The sequence below is a fragment of the Phaenicophaeus curvirostris genome, chromosome 4 (genome assembly GCF_032191515.1).
Source record: "Phaenicophaeus curvirostris isolate KB17595 chromosome 4, BPBGC_Pcur_1.0, whole genome shotgun sequence".
Taxonomy (NCBI): Eukaryota; Metazoa; Chordata; class Aves; order Cuculiformes; family Cuculidae; genus Phaenicophaeus; species Phaenicophaeus curvirostris.
Genome location: NC_091395.1, coordinates 1,783,924 through 1,800,415, shown reverse-complemented (window position 1 = coordinate 1,800,415; position 16,492 = coordinate 1,783,924). Strand labels below are relative to the sequence as shown.

The 16,492-nt window shown below is 46.3% G+C and overlaps 2 protein-coding genes across 2 annotated transcripts; one reads left to right on the top strand and one right to left on the bottom strand.

Moving 5' to 3' along the window:
• Positions 1 to 2,134: 2,134 nt before the first annotated feature.
• JCHAIN (joining chain of multimeric IgA and IgM) lies at positions 2,135 to 7,447 on the bottom strand. Its single transcript, XM_069854832.1, has 4 exons — positions 7,260 to 7,447; positions 4,922 to 5,057; positions 4,012 to 4,092; positions 2,135 to 3,569 (listed from the first exon to the last, which is right to left on the bottom strand). Exons 1-4 carry the CDS (start codon positions 7,321 to 7,323, stop codon positions 3,368 to 3,370), a joined length of 483 nt encoding a protein of 160 aa, XP_069710933.1. The 5' UTR covers positions 7,324 to 7,447; the 3' UTR covers positions 2,135 to 3,367.
• A 5,964-nt stretch (positions 7,448 to 13,411) lies between these two features.
• Positions 13,412 to 15,146, top strand: UTP3 (UTP3 small subunit processome component). The gene has a single exon (XM_069854989.1). It carries the CDS (start codon positions 13,424 to 13,426, stop codon positions 15,074 to 15,076), a length of 1,653 nt encoding a protein of 550 aa, XP_069711090.1. The 5' UTR covers positions 13,412 to 13,423; the 3' UTR covers positions 15,077 to 15,146.
• Positions 15,147 to 16,492: the final 1,346 nt, after the last annotated feature.

The window sequence follows — 16,492 nt, the reverse complement described above, 5'->3', positions numbered from 1 at the left end:
AAGATCTCACCATGGACAAGCGCTGCCCTGACAAAAGCAGACTTAACACAATAAGGCCACTGAAAATCACAGCCTGTTATCTATTACTACACCACAGCCGCCTAATAAAGACAACTGAAGCCTTTACCGTGCAGGAACAGGGCTGCTCTTTGGCCAATTTCTGAGTTAAACTGCAGCTTTGTCTGGTCAGTTATGCTTTCTTGGCTGAATTCCCTCCTGTAAAGCAATGACTTTGAGTACAAGGATTTGGTTTGCTCAGTTCAGTATAGTTTCTACTGCTCGTTAGACTTTTTGGACAAACTAGAAATGGTACTATGAGAACAAATTTCTATGCTTTAATAGACTTCTATAAAACCTGGCAAGAAGTTCCTCTAACTTGGTTTTGCCTAACCAACAGAACAGTATTCAGACAAGGAGGACAGACCTGGGAAGAATTAAGTCTCGAAGTAGTCTGTGAGGAGATAAAATAGGAACATATTCCTACAATCCTGGGACAAAATGAATTTAGCTTAAACGCATGGAGATAAACTCTTAAAGAAACATCAAATGCAGATAAAGAACTGGTCTGATCTGTGAAGAAAAGATGGAGCTGGTGGGAAAGTGTTGCAAGCCCAAAGCAAGCTTTGTCCCAGCGTGGTCACTTGGAGAAGCATTTTTACCCTCAACATCAGGATTTGCCTAAAGATCCTGCTTTGAAGCAGTGGCCACAGCATCTGAGAAACATGATCTTTCAAAGCAGGATATGGTTGTGTTGGCATATCTAAGAGAAGTCCCAGCAGGAGGATTTTCTCTCATCAGTCGGCACCTCATCCCCTGGCTAGAGGTCGCAGACCCTCCCCACTATGCTCTCAGGGATAAGCAGACCTCATCTGCTCCTATTTTACTCTCCTGGTCTTTCAGGTAAGGATTCAGAGCTTGATTCACCTTTCTGTGTTGCTTTGAGTTGTCATTTAAAACCTGGCTAACACAATCCAGTACTGGTGGGTGAGGCAGGGCTGTCAGTGTAGGCTGCTTCTGCTCAGAAAAGATGGAGAGGGGGAATCTGGCTTTACTATGAAGCTGAATAGCATGCGGGGAGTTTTTCTGAACCCTTATTTTCTTGTCTCAGTGGCTCTGTCCTCTCCCTGAGATCATCTAAGCAAGAACTTGTTCACAGCTGCTTGGAAAACAGGCTGTGCTTTGACTCCCTTTCTTCTGGGAATGCCTCATGGGTAGTCTGTGCTGATGTTGTTGGACTCACAAGATGTGCTGCAGGGTGATTTCTAGTCTTGTTGTGAGTATATGTGAATCCTGAGGGTTTTCTGCAGTAGGATATGTGAACAAATGTGGAAACCCCATGTTTAGGCACATGGTTCCAGAGCAGGGTGAGAGCCCCAGGGACTGCGGTGTTCCTGTGGCTGTATCCTGAAGGGCTGCATTTGGAGGTGAAATGCAGCCTCATTGTGACTGACTTCTGACATCTCAGTGCTTCTTGGCTGGTGAACTTTGGAGGTGAAAATATCAGTGAGACAAATTTCAGTGAGTTTAACCACTTGAAATACTTAGAGCTGTCAGTACATGGCAGAAGTCTCTTTGCCTCCTTTTGCATTTTGCGTTTCTTTGATTTGGATGTCTTTTTGCATGGGGGGGAAATATATTTTTGAATTTATTTTCTATAGTTCTGATGTAATGTTAGGATAATTTGTCTCAGTCCTCTTTGCCCCTTAGCTTTTCAAAATTCAGCCCACACAAGGCTGTTTTTCCCTTAGGAGAGATACCGTGCACAGGAACAATGAACGCCCTCATACACTGGTCTTCAAGGCACTTTCTTCAGTGGTGAGTTAAAATTCTGATCAGCGGATTGCAATTTCGAGAGTAACTTAGATTTTTGGATTTTTAAAATCCAATCATGCACTGACTCACAGGGCCTTGAAGCAGTTCAGTGATGTGGAGCTGATCCTAAAACCATAAAGTTCAGCCTCAATCTGTCTTCTGCAAGTGCATCATAATATTTCTATCCTGGTATTCTGGGACACTTTGCCTGTAAATATAAGCAGTTATTTAGGGAGAGTATACTCATTGTGAAGGAGGAAAGAATATGATTATAGACTAGGCTTTTTGTTATAAATTCTTACCGAATTAGAATATAACAGACTGTTGCAGTAAAAGGTTTATTTAAAGTTTCACTAACAGAGCTACAGTTGTGGGAGCAAGATTTTTGATGTTTTATTTTTCCAGTTATGTGTGAAGCCAGATAAGGGGTTTTCGGAACAGCTAAAAGTTTTACAATCAGATTGTGATAACAGTGAGAAAGATACCAGCCACCCCAAATATAATGCCAGACACCTTATGCTACTCCCATACATGGTGTCTCCATGGGCAATACTGAGTGTAATGTGTTTAACTGAAAGGTGCCTTTATTTGGTGAGGGTTTCCTGTATGAAGAAAAACTACTGGGTCCTGCTCTTGCCGTTCCATCAGCTTTGTAGAATTTCGTGCATCTCCAAATGCAAAATGAGGAATGTGTAAAGAGATTAAAGCCCACCTGGGCTTTTCTTATTATCAATTGAAGTTGAAGCAGAGTTGGAAGAAGGCATCAATGTCAGTAAATAAGTGTGGAAAGGGAAATAGCTAACATGTCCTAGAAGAATTTACTATTCTTAGCACAGCTGAGGCCCTGGCACTACAGGGTAGCAGCATCCTTTGATCTTCTCTAAATGTAGGAGAAAATGGGAAGCTTGCAATTGTGTAAGTTCTAGGATGGCCTAGGAGGTCCTGTCGGAAAATAACTTTGAAATCTGAATTCTTGGTTTTATCTCTCAGATGTGTCTTTTCTCTCAGATCTGATTGTACAGCAGACTTCAAGCAATGGCATAAATTCTGCCCATATGATCAAAGGGGCTTGTAGAAAGGCTGTGCAAAGGCTTGCTTTAGATTGCTCAGTGAGGAAGTCCATAGATGTTCCTGCTGATGTCTGTGGCAGCCTTGCTTAGATCAAGACTGATGGAAGACTGTCAGAAAGACAGGTTCCCCAGTCTCATAAATCGGTGTAGTTCCCTTGATTTCAGAAGGGAAATGTAAATCTACCCTCATGCAAATGCTGATTTACATCTGCTGAGGGTTGGGTCTCTATGGTGATAATGTCTGAGGTGCACAACTATGGCACTGCAGGTGCATGCCAGGGGTACAAGAACAGAGTGTGACAACCACTCACTGCTCTTGGGAGATGACACTCATTTGATGTTGAAAACAATATGGAGAGGCAAGCTGGCATTACTCTGGGAGCTGGTATTTTGGACACTGTTGTGCAGGTACTCTATGGTGCTATACATGTAGGTTTCGTAGGAATACTGAGCGCTAGAAGGCGTTAGCACAGCAGTGGGTTGAGCTAATCGGCATAGCAGGATGCCGGTGTCAGAGCTGCCTTAACATTTTCCACCTTTCCCTGGTAGAGGAGTGGGACAGTTGAGGTGTAGCACTTATTCCTGTCGTAGGTATAGCAGGTTTCGGGTTCATCGCAGGAAGTACTTTGCTGGGCCTGGTATATCTCACCACCCAGCTCAATCTCTACAGGATTGCATTTTCTGCAGCTGAAAGAGATGGAGAATAGAACAAGCGTTAAGAGTGGTGATGAGAAGGTGCCCTTGGTGAAGCCCAACCCCTCCCTGCTTATCAGCAGACGTAGCTGGGCAGGTATCTTGCTAGGTGTTACACAGGAACTCCCAGCCAGGTGCTTTTAGTGCTGTCAGATGGCTATTGGCAAGGCAAGGGTTAAACAGGCAATGTGTAATTTGCTGATATTCAGGACAATTGATATGAACAGAGCTCAGAATGAAACATTCCGTCTGAATGAGACCTCTTTACATGAATTGATCATGGAGGTAACGTCTTGGCTTGCAACAGAAGATGAAACTAGGCTTCACAGGAAAGACTTCTCTGTGGCTCTACCTCACCTTTTCTACCAGCCTTGAAGCACGTGCTGCAGGGGAGGTTAAGTGTTAGGAAATGAACCAAGTAAATAAAAGTACTTACAGCTCAGTCATGCGGTAGACAAATTTGGTTCTGAGGGGGGACAGGGGGTCAGAGATGTTCTCCCGAGCCCTCAGGGGTACTCTGCAAAGGAGGGAAGAGAATCACTCTCATAAAAACTACTTATTAAACAGGACACTGCTGTGAACAATTCTCATCTTGTTCTTCATGCTATTTCCTTCCTGACCCTTTTCCACAGCAAAGCCCAGGAACAGTAGACCTTAGCCTTTCTGTGCCCTCAAAGGCACCAACCCTCCCAAAGACTGCAGCAGTTGCTGAAAATGATACTTCCAAGGTGACAGTGATGAGAATTTTTTCAAATTCTAAGCTGGCAGGTGCCAGAGACTTGCAGGACAGATGCTTAATGTTTTCTCCTGTTGTGAACTCCACCAGAACTCCTGCAGCTTTGAGCCTGCATTAGGCTCATATTTACAACAGACACAACACACTTCTGTAAGGTCTGTGTGAATGGAGGACAAAACCCTGCTCTTGACCTGAAGTCTGCCTCATGGGATTAAGCTTTTGGAATAGTTTTGGCATTTATTAGTTGTCCCAGCCTGTAAAATAGCAGGCTTGCTAGCAGATCAGTAAGAGCCCAGTGTCACGGGCCAAATTTAGTTTCAGATTTGATCAACTGTAGAAATGTTACTCTACTTCCCCAGCCTGATTTGAGGTTAATATTAGACCCCCTAAAACATGGAGGTACTTTTTGGATCTGAAGAGCCCAACACCACATGTGTTCATGTGAGTTAGAAAAACAATAAGCAAGAAAATATTCCAGGACACCATAACAGCAGCCCACAGGAGAAACAGTTCACATCAATGCCAGGACATGGGAAACAACATGGAAAGAGAAATGAGAACACTTCATCTGCCGTTTACCAACTCCATGTAATACTTGTCTGCCACTTACAGGATGCGTATGTTTCTCTCCAGGATTTCTTCATTCGGATTTTCTTTGGAGGGGACAAACTTTGAGGTCACTGTTACACACTGACACTTGTTATTGACCAGCACATACTCCTTCTCGTCAGGGTCCTGTAGGTAGCCTGTAAGCACAGGATATGCAGTTCCAGGGTCAAAAAAACCCGAAGCCTTGAAACCTGCCCTAGCAGAATGCAAAGTGCTGAAAATGCCAGAAATGCATCATGATGGCATTTCATGTGATAGAAGTCCAGGTTTCAACAGGTAATCTGTTGAATTGGCGCAGATGAGTTTAGCATACAGTGTGCTTGTCTGTGTGGAAGTGATGCCCTTCCTATTGCTCTCACAGTTTTCTTCATCCCTCTGCAGCATGTCCTGCTGTAGTGTGTGCCCGCTGAGCTCTTTAGAGCAGGGCTGGTTTTTGTGTCTCCCTGTAGAGCACCCAGCACAACTGGCCAGCTGTAAAAACACCACTGCAAAATGGGCATGCAGGGCAAGTCCAGTCACACTGCAGCGTGTGCCACCAAGGCCAAAGCACACATTCATATCTGACACATGAAGATGGACATTATTTGGAGTTTTACGGTGCTTGTCTCTTTATACCCCTTACTCCAATTGCTCTTGCTCTGCACACGTCCGCTCTGCCAGCTCATCACTCAACATGAATGCTTCCCTCAGAAGCAGAAGCTTACTAGGAAAGCCTCTGTGGTCTCTGCCTGCTTGAGCCTTGGCCTTTCTTTTTTCCTGTAGGCAGTCTCTGGCTTGTCTTTCACACAGATCTTCCTCTAATACGTCACTGGATTCTGTGTAATGTGATGTGCAATTCTAAGCCCGTAATCCAAAGAGCCAAAGCCAATATTCAAGTTGGATCCTGTTGGCTCTGGATGTTGTCCCAAAACCTTTGGGAGCAGGTTTTAATTAATCCTGTAAAATTATATTAATGTCATCTTCTATGAATATGCAGAGAGAGGTTGATCGTATTCTAAAAATATTGTTATGGTTGGACTTGATGATCCGGTGGGTCTCTTCCAACCTGGTTATTCTATGATTCCTGATTTACTTCCTGGTATAATGCTCTTGGCTGCAGTAACCACAGAACTTACATGTACTCTGTGTGTTTGGGGTTTCTTAAATTAAAATTACAAAGCTTGCATAAAATGAGATAGTTTTATCAGCAATACTTCATGTATCACCCAGTGAAATCCCTTGGGAGAAAACACAGTTAAATATAAAATTTCCTAATGCCATTTTGGTGTTCAGGCATTTTCTGGTGCAAGATTGACTGCAATACAGTGCTCCCTCCTCACCAACACTGGTGTGGAGATTTTGACAAAACTGCTCATCCTCTGATATTGGTTCATCCTGTAATACACTGCGAAGCCCAACAGAATCCAGCCCAGTGAAGAAGCAAATGCACTCTAAAATAGCTGTTCAAACTCTCCTGCAGGTGCAAGTGCTACTTCAAAAAAGCAGGAAGAGGCTTAATTAGCCCCAAAATACATTCATTTCAATATAAGTAGTAAAACCAGCACTCTCGTAGGCATGTGCAACTCAAATTTTACTTCCCCTCTTGTGCGTTTCACGGGGAAAACCAGATTGGGTTCTATGTTGAATGGACACAATCTCTCCATGTTTTCTGCCTTCACAGAAAGCAGCACTTGCCAAGGGCCTGTTTTGTTAGGCAACAAGATGCCCTTTCTTAAAAGCTGGAGGGAAATGCAGGATGTTGTTTGGCTGGTTATCCTTCAGCAGGGGGACCAGATCCACCACATGGATGAAACGTTTTTAGGCTGGTATAAAGATCTGGCATTAGGAAGGCCAGTAGCTATTGCCTGTTCACAGCACCGAGGAGTGTGCTGGGAGGACAGGCTCATCTCTCTCTAAACCAAGAGTCTCAAAAAAATTCAGCAGAGTTGCAGGATAAACTACAGTCTAATCAGAAATAAACTGGCTGTAACCACATGATGGGATTACCAGGAAGATTTAAAAGCCTTTAAATCTAGCAGCCAAGAGTACAGCAAACTTCCTAGCACTGCAGAAAAGCAAGCATGCATGTTTGTGGTTTGTTGCTTCAGAAACCCAATCAAAACCAGCTAATCGCAAAGTCTTAAATTTGCAGCTAGACATCACTTCAGTCTCAAGGCAGCAATTAAAAACATGGCTCTGTGGGGCAGAAAGACACCGAGGTGTCCAAGCACCACTGAAGCATAACTTCTTGAGCATCCTCTGAGGTTTGATATTTGCCTGTTAAAATTATTAATGGTTGATTACACAAACCTCATCACTGTTATCTTAAGCGCGGTTTTCCATGCTTATTTCTCACCTACCTGCCACAAGGACAAAGCCCGAGAAGATGGCCAAAGCCAGGCACAGCAATGAAGAGCTCGTCATCTTGCCTTCCCTCCTTTGGAAGAACACAAGTTGAGAGCCTGTGTCTGCCTATAAGGGCGTGTGCAAATGATACAGATTTTTGTTTCCTAAAATAAACAGCCCAGCCGGCTACCACTGACACTGTGAAAAATGTGGCTGGGGACTGAAACCAGGCATGTTTAATGCACCGAGGCCTCTGGCTTTCAGAAGTGATGGGGGGCAGGGGTTTGCACTATTACTGTGCATTTTTTTGTTCTACTCATCGCCAACAAGCAAGGAAGCTGCTGAATGTGAGGGAATGCAAACCATCCTGGTCCTTAGGGGACATCTTACCAGTGGGGCCAGTGGCACTGTCCCTGCAAAGAGTATAAGGTGAGAAAGTGTCCAGATATCCAACGGATCATAGCTCTGGCACCTGGTTTTGAGAAATTAGCCTTAAAGATCGCTTTATTTGCATAATAAAAACACTTTGGGCTTCAGTGTCAAAATCCTGTTTGCAACAGGTTCTCTATGAATATAACCTAAGGGCTCATCCTGCCTCTGAAGACCTCTCAGTCAAAGCAGATAAGATGAGAGGGGAGGGGTAGACAGGTGTAAAGCAGGGCTAGGGCAAAGCTGAATTGTTCCTCCAGCTCTGCACACTGCAGGGAGTTTCTATCCTAATGAATGAAGAAGGGACTCCGTGGGATTTGTGATACATGAAAGTCAAGTCCCAGGCAAACTTTCTGAGGAAGGGGGCAAGCAGAATTTTCCTGATCACAGAGAGTACTGGAGAGACCTCAGGAGTTTTGTTCCAGATTTGGGATCAGCTGTGTAACTCTGAAAAGCAAATGATGTAACCTGCAATAGCCAGAACTGTCTCTGCAATGTGTGTGTGTGTCTTGCACTCCTGAAGGGAAGCTCGGTGCCAGCGAGAGCCTCCAAACACTGACAGCCTGGGCCAAAAGGGGAGGCAGAGCCCAATGCTGGCAGGCCAGTTCTTAGACGGGTCAGTGCATCAGCATTCCCTGAATTTCTGCTACTTGCAATGCATTCTTTTAATTAACATCAGCAACACATGGTAAGCCTCCCTGTGTTCTCCAGCTTTTCCTTACTCAGCAGAGCAGCAGCTCGGTGAACAGATAGAGGCTTTTGGCCTCTAGTCCAAGTCACTCTTGGCTCCCCAGGGCTGGTTGCCCTCACCAGGTTCTTCAGAGTCTAAAGCCGTTAGGCAATGCTGCCAGGCATCCCAGTTCCTTGGCAGCCTGTCACCCTACACGCTGTCTTCTTTTTCTTCAGACCTTGCTGGCTGGGTCCCTAACTCTAGAGCTCTTCAAAGACCTCAGAATCTGTCTCCTGAGCTTTTTGTCCTAGCGCAAACATTTCATTCAGCAGTTGCATGATGCAATGAGCTTTTGAGTTGCATCAGCAGCACTCACACACAAGGTCTTCCTCTGCGAGATGACAGGGGATGATGGGTGTGAGCCCAGCTCCTAGCAGGGTGTCAGGTTATGCCATAATTCTGCCTTACAAACCCTGTTTTCTCACTAGGGCTCCATGTTTAGGAGGATAAAGGTGGTTTTTCTTTCCTTCCTCCCCACTCCTAAAAATCGTTGCTAAAAGATTTACGTGGAGCTTTATGTTTGAACCTGGTTAAGGATTATGCAGTTAGGAGTTTTATGTGGGTCTCTTTCCTGAAGCAGCAGTGAGATGTTCCCTGTGCCCTATCGTCTGAAGAAGGTTAAAATAAACCTGGATCACTTTGGGGTGGTCAGGGTGTCTGTCTCATGCACTGCTTATTTCAGTCTCATTTTTTGTTTCAAAATAGGAGATTTTTAAAACATATACAGGAAGGAGGGGATGCAGGCAGCAGAATACAGCACACGTGAAAGAGGCTGGTTCTGTTTTCCTTTGCTAAACTGCACCAATAAAAATGCAGCTCTGGAAAAAATCCAAGCAGAGGCATCCATGAGTGTTTTCAAATCTAAAGGGAGAAGCTGTGTAGAATGATATTCTGTGTGATTCTGGTGGTTTTCTCTGACTGCCGGTGCTCAGCATATCTGAATTTCGGTTGCTAAATCTATGTGTCTGCATACAGCCCCTTTGGTCTCTGTGGTGGCACAAGAGCTATTTTAGTCCTCTTCAGCCACCTGTATGTCTCTGGGGATTCCTATCTAGATTGCAAGCTCTTTAGAGGAAGATTTGGCTTATGGAGTGCTGCTTTTATGGGCTATTCACTTTTTACTGGTTGACATGTTGAGTTACCAGCAGATTATCTGCAGAAGCAGGCGTTGAAGAACTGTGAGAGTCTGGTAAGGGGCAGGCAAATCAGCACCCCAGGCTCAACTTCTGGGCCGACTCCCACCCGCACTGCGAGGCAGAGGCTAATGGATGGCTAACAGGGAATGCGAAAAGAAAATCTTCCTTGTGAGGGTGGGAGGCCCTGGCCCAGGTTGCCCAGAGCAGCGGTGGCTGTCACATCCCTGGAGGTGTTCAAGGCCAGGTTGGATGGGGCTTGGAACCCCTGATCCAGTGGGAGGTGTCCCTGCAAGGGGTTGAAACTGGATGGGCTTTGAGGTCCCTTCCAACCCAAACCATTCTGTGACTCTGTGATTATATGAAATGGGAACCAGCCTTGTAGCTTCAGTCTCCTTTCACTTGTCCTGTGCCTCCACTGGACACGCTGAAGCATGATCTTCCATGTAGGTAGCTGGGTAGGTGCCTGGATGAGATGAGGCAAAATAGTTGTGTCTTTGTGTATCCTTGCCACGTTGGGTGAGGAGTAGGGAGGATGAAAGCTGTCCAGGGCAAGGGTATCTATGGATAACACACCATCCACTGGGAGTCTGTCCTAGAGCTTGCTTTGCTCCTTGCTTATCCCTCAGAAACAGAAAAAACAGTGGATGAAAACAGGCCTGCAGACATCGCTGACTGGTAGTGGTGTTTCCACTGATGTTGTGGTTTGGCTTGAGCAGTTCCTGATAACTGGGTAAATCACTTCACAATTGAGGTCATGTCTAACTTCACAAGAAGTGGATGACAGAAAGTACTGAGGGAAGTTCAAGCGTCTGTAGATGCTATTTCTTTCCTGCTCTTAGGAAGTAACTTTGGATTAAGAGACAACACATTAGTTCCATTTAAATAGATGAGAGGCCAAGTGGAAGCTGATCTGTTACTAAGGCTCTAGACTTAGACAGGGCAGGTTTTAAAACATGAGGGCATTACATTGCTGCTGGATGGAAGCCATCAGAGACACATTGGAGGCCTGTGTTTCTGTAAGCCGTGCTAGCAAAAGTTCCCTGGAATTTTAACCACACAGAAATTGGCCTGGGCTTCACACAAAACCTCACAGGATTAAGCAGCAAGATGACAGCACCTGATCGGCAGGGATGGCTCCGTTTTAGTGATCAACCAGTGTAAAGTGAGAATTTCCACAAGGTGTGGCTAACAAATGAAAGAAATACTACCTCCCATGTACCAAAAAACAAGTTGGTAGGGAGGTTCAAGTGAGGTAGGAGCTGGTCTCTTCTCCCAAGAAACAAGTGACAGGAAATGGCCTCAAGTTGTGCCAGGGCAGGTTTAGATTGGATAATAGGAAACATTTCTTTACCCAAAGCGTGGGTAAGCCCTGGCAGAGGCTGCCCAGGGCAGCAGTGGAGTCACCATCCCTGGAGGGGTTCAAAAACCGCATAGAGGTGGCACCTGGGTTTAGCAGGCACGGTAGGGTTGGGCTGATGTTTGGACTGGATGAGCTTAGAGGTCTTTTCAAACTTTAATGATTCAGTAGTTCTATGATTATATTATTAAGTTGTTGCTCTTTCTGATACAGGCCTGTAACCAGGGCAGATGATAACTGAAAATCAGCACGGACAGAAAAGGCACCTTTGGAAAAGGTGTCATTGTCTACAGCAAAACATATCGTTGGTGCAAGAGCAGATATGGAAAATTTTGACCCAGAGGTGACTACGTGGAGAAGTTGAGCATGTCTGAAGAAAGGCTCATAAGTGAGACTCATCTGCCATCAGATCTACCAGGATCCAAATGAATCACCAAAAAGTGAGTAGAGTGGTGCAGCCCCTCTGTTTCAGTTAACTTTACTATTTGTTTGCCGTGTCCTTTTCCCCAAGAAGGTGGACAGCATATTTATAAATAAACTTGCACCTGCTCTGTGGTAAGAAAAACCACCTGCACTTGTTCTGCGCAGAACTCCTCTGGCTGGGACATGTGGCTGCTTAATTTATCAGGCTCTGGGTTTCTGAGTGTGGACTAAACGAATTACTGTGCCTTCCTCTGCTCATGGCCCGGCTGTCTGCCTTTCTTAAAAACAGGCTGCTTCCGTCAGCTCTGTATTAATCCGATTTTCCCTTTGGAAAGGTGGGAGGCCAGGCTGGGTGCTCTGTGATGGATGACAAACAAGCAAGAAAACAAGATGAGAATGGGAGCATGAATGAACAGAGATTGCCTTAAACCCCCTGAGGAGGGGTCCCCAGATCCTGAAAATCAGAATTGCTCCTTCCCTCATGGCCTGGGCACACCTGTCTCTTGGTGGAAAAAGTCTGATCCAAGGAGCGCAGGAGATGGTGAAGCAGCAGCCACTCAGCTCCACAGCCTGCCTTCACCTTGCAGCCTAAAGGCTGATCCACAGCTGCTTAGCATGGGCCTGGCTCCTGCCAGAAGATCCCTGTATCCCTGTAAAGACAAAATTTGGCAAAGGGAAATACTCGGGACAGTCTATATGTATCCCAGATGTGCCCAGGGAGGTCTTCAAATACTTCTTTTTCTCTCTGAAACTTCGCTCTGGTTGTAGGGAACTGAGTACTGAGAAGTTTTGGTTTAGGAGGGGACAGATGTCAGTTGCATTTTTTATCTTGCCTTTTTTATTCCACTCGTTGTAAGATTACTACATAGGTAGCAGTTGTATGTGTCTGTGCATTTAGGTGAAGAAACCCTGCCAAGGAGGAAAAAGGCACTCTTTTCTTACTAAGTGGCACTATCATTGCTGGTACCTGCCACCACTGAGAAAATAAATCCTTGTCTAGCGGCTGCCCGCATCCCACAGCTCCTCATGGGTCTGTAGTACTCTGTTAGAAACCAAATGGTAGAAGAAACTCAACCATACTTCAGACCTGGAGGGATTTCACCTATAAATCAGATGCTTAACTGAAAGGAATAAACTTTGAACTTGCAGCTACGTCCTGAAGGTATCTTTGTGGGGTATTTGGAAAGCACATAAACCTCTGCCAGCAGCTGTTAGGTAGGTGCAAAAATACTTGCTGTTTTTACCTATGAAATTTAAAGCTTAGGATAAAATTCATTAATCGAAACAAGATCCATTACAATCTACACATTTTTGCCAACAAGAAACGGGTCTATTTATTTCAGTAAGCACAGAATCTTGGTGTCCTGGAGTTGATGAATGCTTTGATGGTGTTTTGGTTGGTTGTGGCAAACCTCTTGCAGGCAGTTGTTGAGATGCTGGAAAATGCGGTAATTGGAGGGAGAGGGCTCTGGGGAGTGAGGTATGTTTTGGCGTCTTCTCCCAAGTAACAAGCGATAAAACAAGAGGAAACGGTTTCAAGTTGTACCAGGGGAGGTTTAGATTGGACATTAGGAAGGGGTTCATTGGACATTCACAGAAGGGGTTCTGGAGCATTAGAGGAAGCTGCCCAGGGAAACGGTGGAGTCTTCGTCCCTTGAGGGGTTTAAAAGGGGTGTGGATGTGGTGCTTAGGGATATGGCTCAGGGGTGGGCTTGGCAGTGTTGGGTTTACAGTGCCGATTTACATTTCTTATTGAACTCACACAACAGAATTGCTTGAAATTGCTCTCTCCCCATCTTTATGCTGGCGTTAATAATTAGTGAATTCCATGGTTTGTAATGGGTGAGAAGCCGTGGCTGCCCCATCCCTGGAGGGGTTCAAGGCCAGGCTGGATGGGGCTTGGAGCCCCTGATCCCGTGGGAGGTGTCCCTGCCCCTGGCAGGGGTGGCCCTGGGTGGGGTTTGGGGTCCCTTCCAGCAGCGCGGGCAGCAGGCCCGGCCGCTCCAACGGAGGTGTGACCGGCCGCAGGAGGCCGGGGCTGGGGGCCGGAGGCGGCAGTGACGGCAGCGGAAGCGGAAGCGGCGGCAGCCCCGGAGCGCGGCCATGAGGACCCGGCGGGGCACCCTCCTGCGGCCGCCCCGCGCCCCGGCCCCGCGCCGACCCCGCCATGCGCCCGACGAGGAGCCCGAGGACGACCTCGACCTGCAGCAGGTGCAGCAGCAGCAGCAGGAGGAGGAGGAGAAGGAGGAGGCGCAGTTCCGGGCGGTGATGGCGGCCCTGGAGAGCGGGGACGAGGCGGGGGACAGCGAGGACGACGAGGAGGAGGTGCTGGGGCTGCAGCTGCCCGAGGGGGACAGCGAGGAGGAGGATGGGGACGGCGAGGAGGAAGAAGAAGAGGAGGAGGAGGAGGAAGAGGAAGAAGAAGAAGAGGAGGAGGAGGAGGAGGAGGAGGAGGAGGAACGGGGGTCGGTGGATCTTTTCCTGGACCACAGTGCAGAGGAGGTTGGAGAAGGTGAGGAGGAGGATGGAGAAGATGACGAAGAGGATGGACATGAGATTGGAGATGAAGTTGAAGATGAAGATGGAGACCTGTCCATGGAAAGCGACTTGGAGGAGCACCACAAGGACACCAAGCTCCCCCATGAGCTCTCCTGGGGCCAACGTAAGCAGCTTTACTACGACACAGACTATGGGACTGACGCCCAGGCCAAGGGCAAGCGCAACCAACAAGAAGTTGATGCTGAGGAGGAGGAAGAGGAGCAGGAGGCTCAGGTCATCCAGAGGCGGTTGGTGCAGGACTTAGGGGAAGATGATTATGGGCTGGACGTGATCCAGGACTACATGGCTGAGCAGCAGAAAACCCACGATAGCAAGGGGCAGAAGATTGACAAGGATTTGCAAGCCCTTTCCAAGAAGGAGCAGCTGAAGCTGCTGAAGCAGGAGTCCCCTGAGCTCCTGCAGCTGATCGAGGACTTTGAGGTCAAGTTAATGGAGCTCAAGGACGAACTGCATCCACTGCTGCAGATGGTCAAAAATGGCACGATCCCGCAGGGGAAAGGCAGCCGCTATCTGCAGACTAAGTATCATCTCTACTTGAATTACTGTGCCAATATCAGTTTCTATTTGGTGTTGAAGTCCAAGAGGGTGCCGGTTCATAGCCACCCCATTATCGAGAGGCTGGTTGCTTATAGGAATATAATCAATGACTTAGCTGTTATAGATCAAAAGTTATCCCCACAAGTTCGTCTGCTTCTGAAAAATTACTATGATAAAAAGGAAAATAAATTACAGAAGGAGAAGAAGTTTGCAGTGTTTCTCCCACTGGATGTTAGGAAAACCAAACCAAAACGCACTCCTGTGCTTGCTAATGGCCAGGCTGGCGCTGATGAAGCATCAGAGGAGTCAGACCTGGATGGAGAGGCTGCTCTGAAATACTATAAGATGATGGAGGAGAAGCTGAAACTCAAGAGAAAGAGACCTGAACACAAAGACACGCTTGAAGAAGAAGGGGTGTTAGAAGAAGAAGATCCAAATAAAAAGAGGGGTGTGACCTATCAGATGATCAAGAACAAAGGCCTTACGCCCAAAAGGAAGAAGATTGATCGCAACCCCAGGGTCAAGCATCGGGAGAAGTTTCGGCGTGCTAAGATTCGCCGCAAGGGCCAGGTCCGCGAGGTTCGGAGGGAATTGCAAAGATATGGCGGGGAGCTGTCTGGCATCCGCGCTGGAGTTAAGAAGAGCAGGAAGCTTCAGTAATGGTTATTTTTCTCTGGTTTTGAGAGCTGCCAGGAGCACTACCAGATCCAATAAAAGTTTTATAAAAATAGTGTGATTTTTATCCTTAAGAAAATGGGAGTGGGGCAGAGGGTGGTGTTTGGTTTTGTTCAGAGGATGCTTTTCAGCAGGGGCCACCTCTGAAAGCAGCACAGGGCCTTTTCCTCTCCCAGCCTGTGCGTTAAAAGTGTTTTTTCTCTCTTGTAATCCCATTGTTGTTCTGTACTGTAAATACCAGCTTTGGGAGACTGCAGGGGATATGCCAAGTGAAGGGAATGCAGTGGGCTGTGTGGGACCCGTGGGGAGATAGGGGTGGGATGGAGGGACCTCCCAGCGCGGACGAGGATGGGGCTTTGCAGCTGTCACTGCCTTCATCTCCTTTTTACCCTCTTGTTCTAGTCTATCCTTTTTCTGTGTGGAGTTGCAGGATGAAACGTGTGCTTATGGAATTTTATCTAATTCTCGTTAAGAATAAGCTCCTCTTAGTCTTACTTGCATCTTCTTCTTAAAGAAAGCCATTACTTAAATCCTGTGTGGCCTGAGGTACTGTTTCCATTTCAGACTTTGGTTGGACTCAATGATCCAAGAGGTCTTTTCCAACCTGGTGATTCTATGGTTTTATGAATTCAGTGAGAAACAAAGCAAGGACTTTTCTGGATTTCATAATTATTTATATCTGGGATAAATACATCCATTTCATTTTTGGTAAATATGTTAGCTGCTGTTGGAGTTCTAATGTAGCACTGATGCAGGACAAATAGGTAAGACCTAACATTGTCTTCAGTTTGAAAGTAAGCTTCAAAATGTTTTGATTACTTCCATGTTTTCTGGTGGGAAAGCACATTTAAACCCATGCTGTAGTTCTTGCTGGGAGCTGCCTGAGCAGCCAGTTCCAGTTCAGGCTGTCAGGGAGGAGGGACTGATTCCGTTTTCATTCACAAATGCTGTCTCAGGGAAGAGCTGCATTTGTGTCTGAGGCAGGTTGCCCAGAGCCCATGTCTCCATTTGTGTATTGGTAGCACCTGAGGGGCAATGTTGTCTGTTTTCTGTGCGAAATCACTTGAAGGGAATAATTATCTTGTCAATAAATGCTATTTCACGCTATGGAAGTATTGGTATCTAAGGAGGTTGTTTTGGGGTTTATTTTGTTTTGTTTTGTGTGATAGTCTTGGGGGAAGCCTAAACAGGAGTATGCATTTGGAGCCTGTGACAGGCTGGACGCTGCAACTCAAACATGTTGGTGTTCCATTCGGCTTCTGCCAGTGAAATGTGCTTCCATAGGTGTCGATGTGAACCTTTACTCTCCAGACCTGTTACTGCCAGGAACATGCTGGTAATGCTGCCTGCAGAGTATTTTGTTAGTTTTCAAATCTGGTTGTTGCAGGGAGAGGTAGAAAG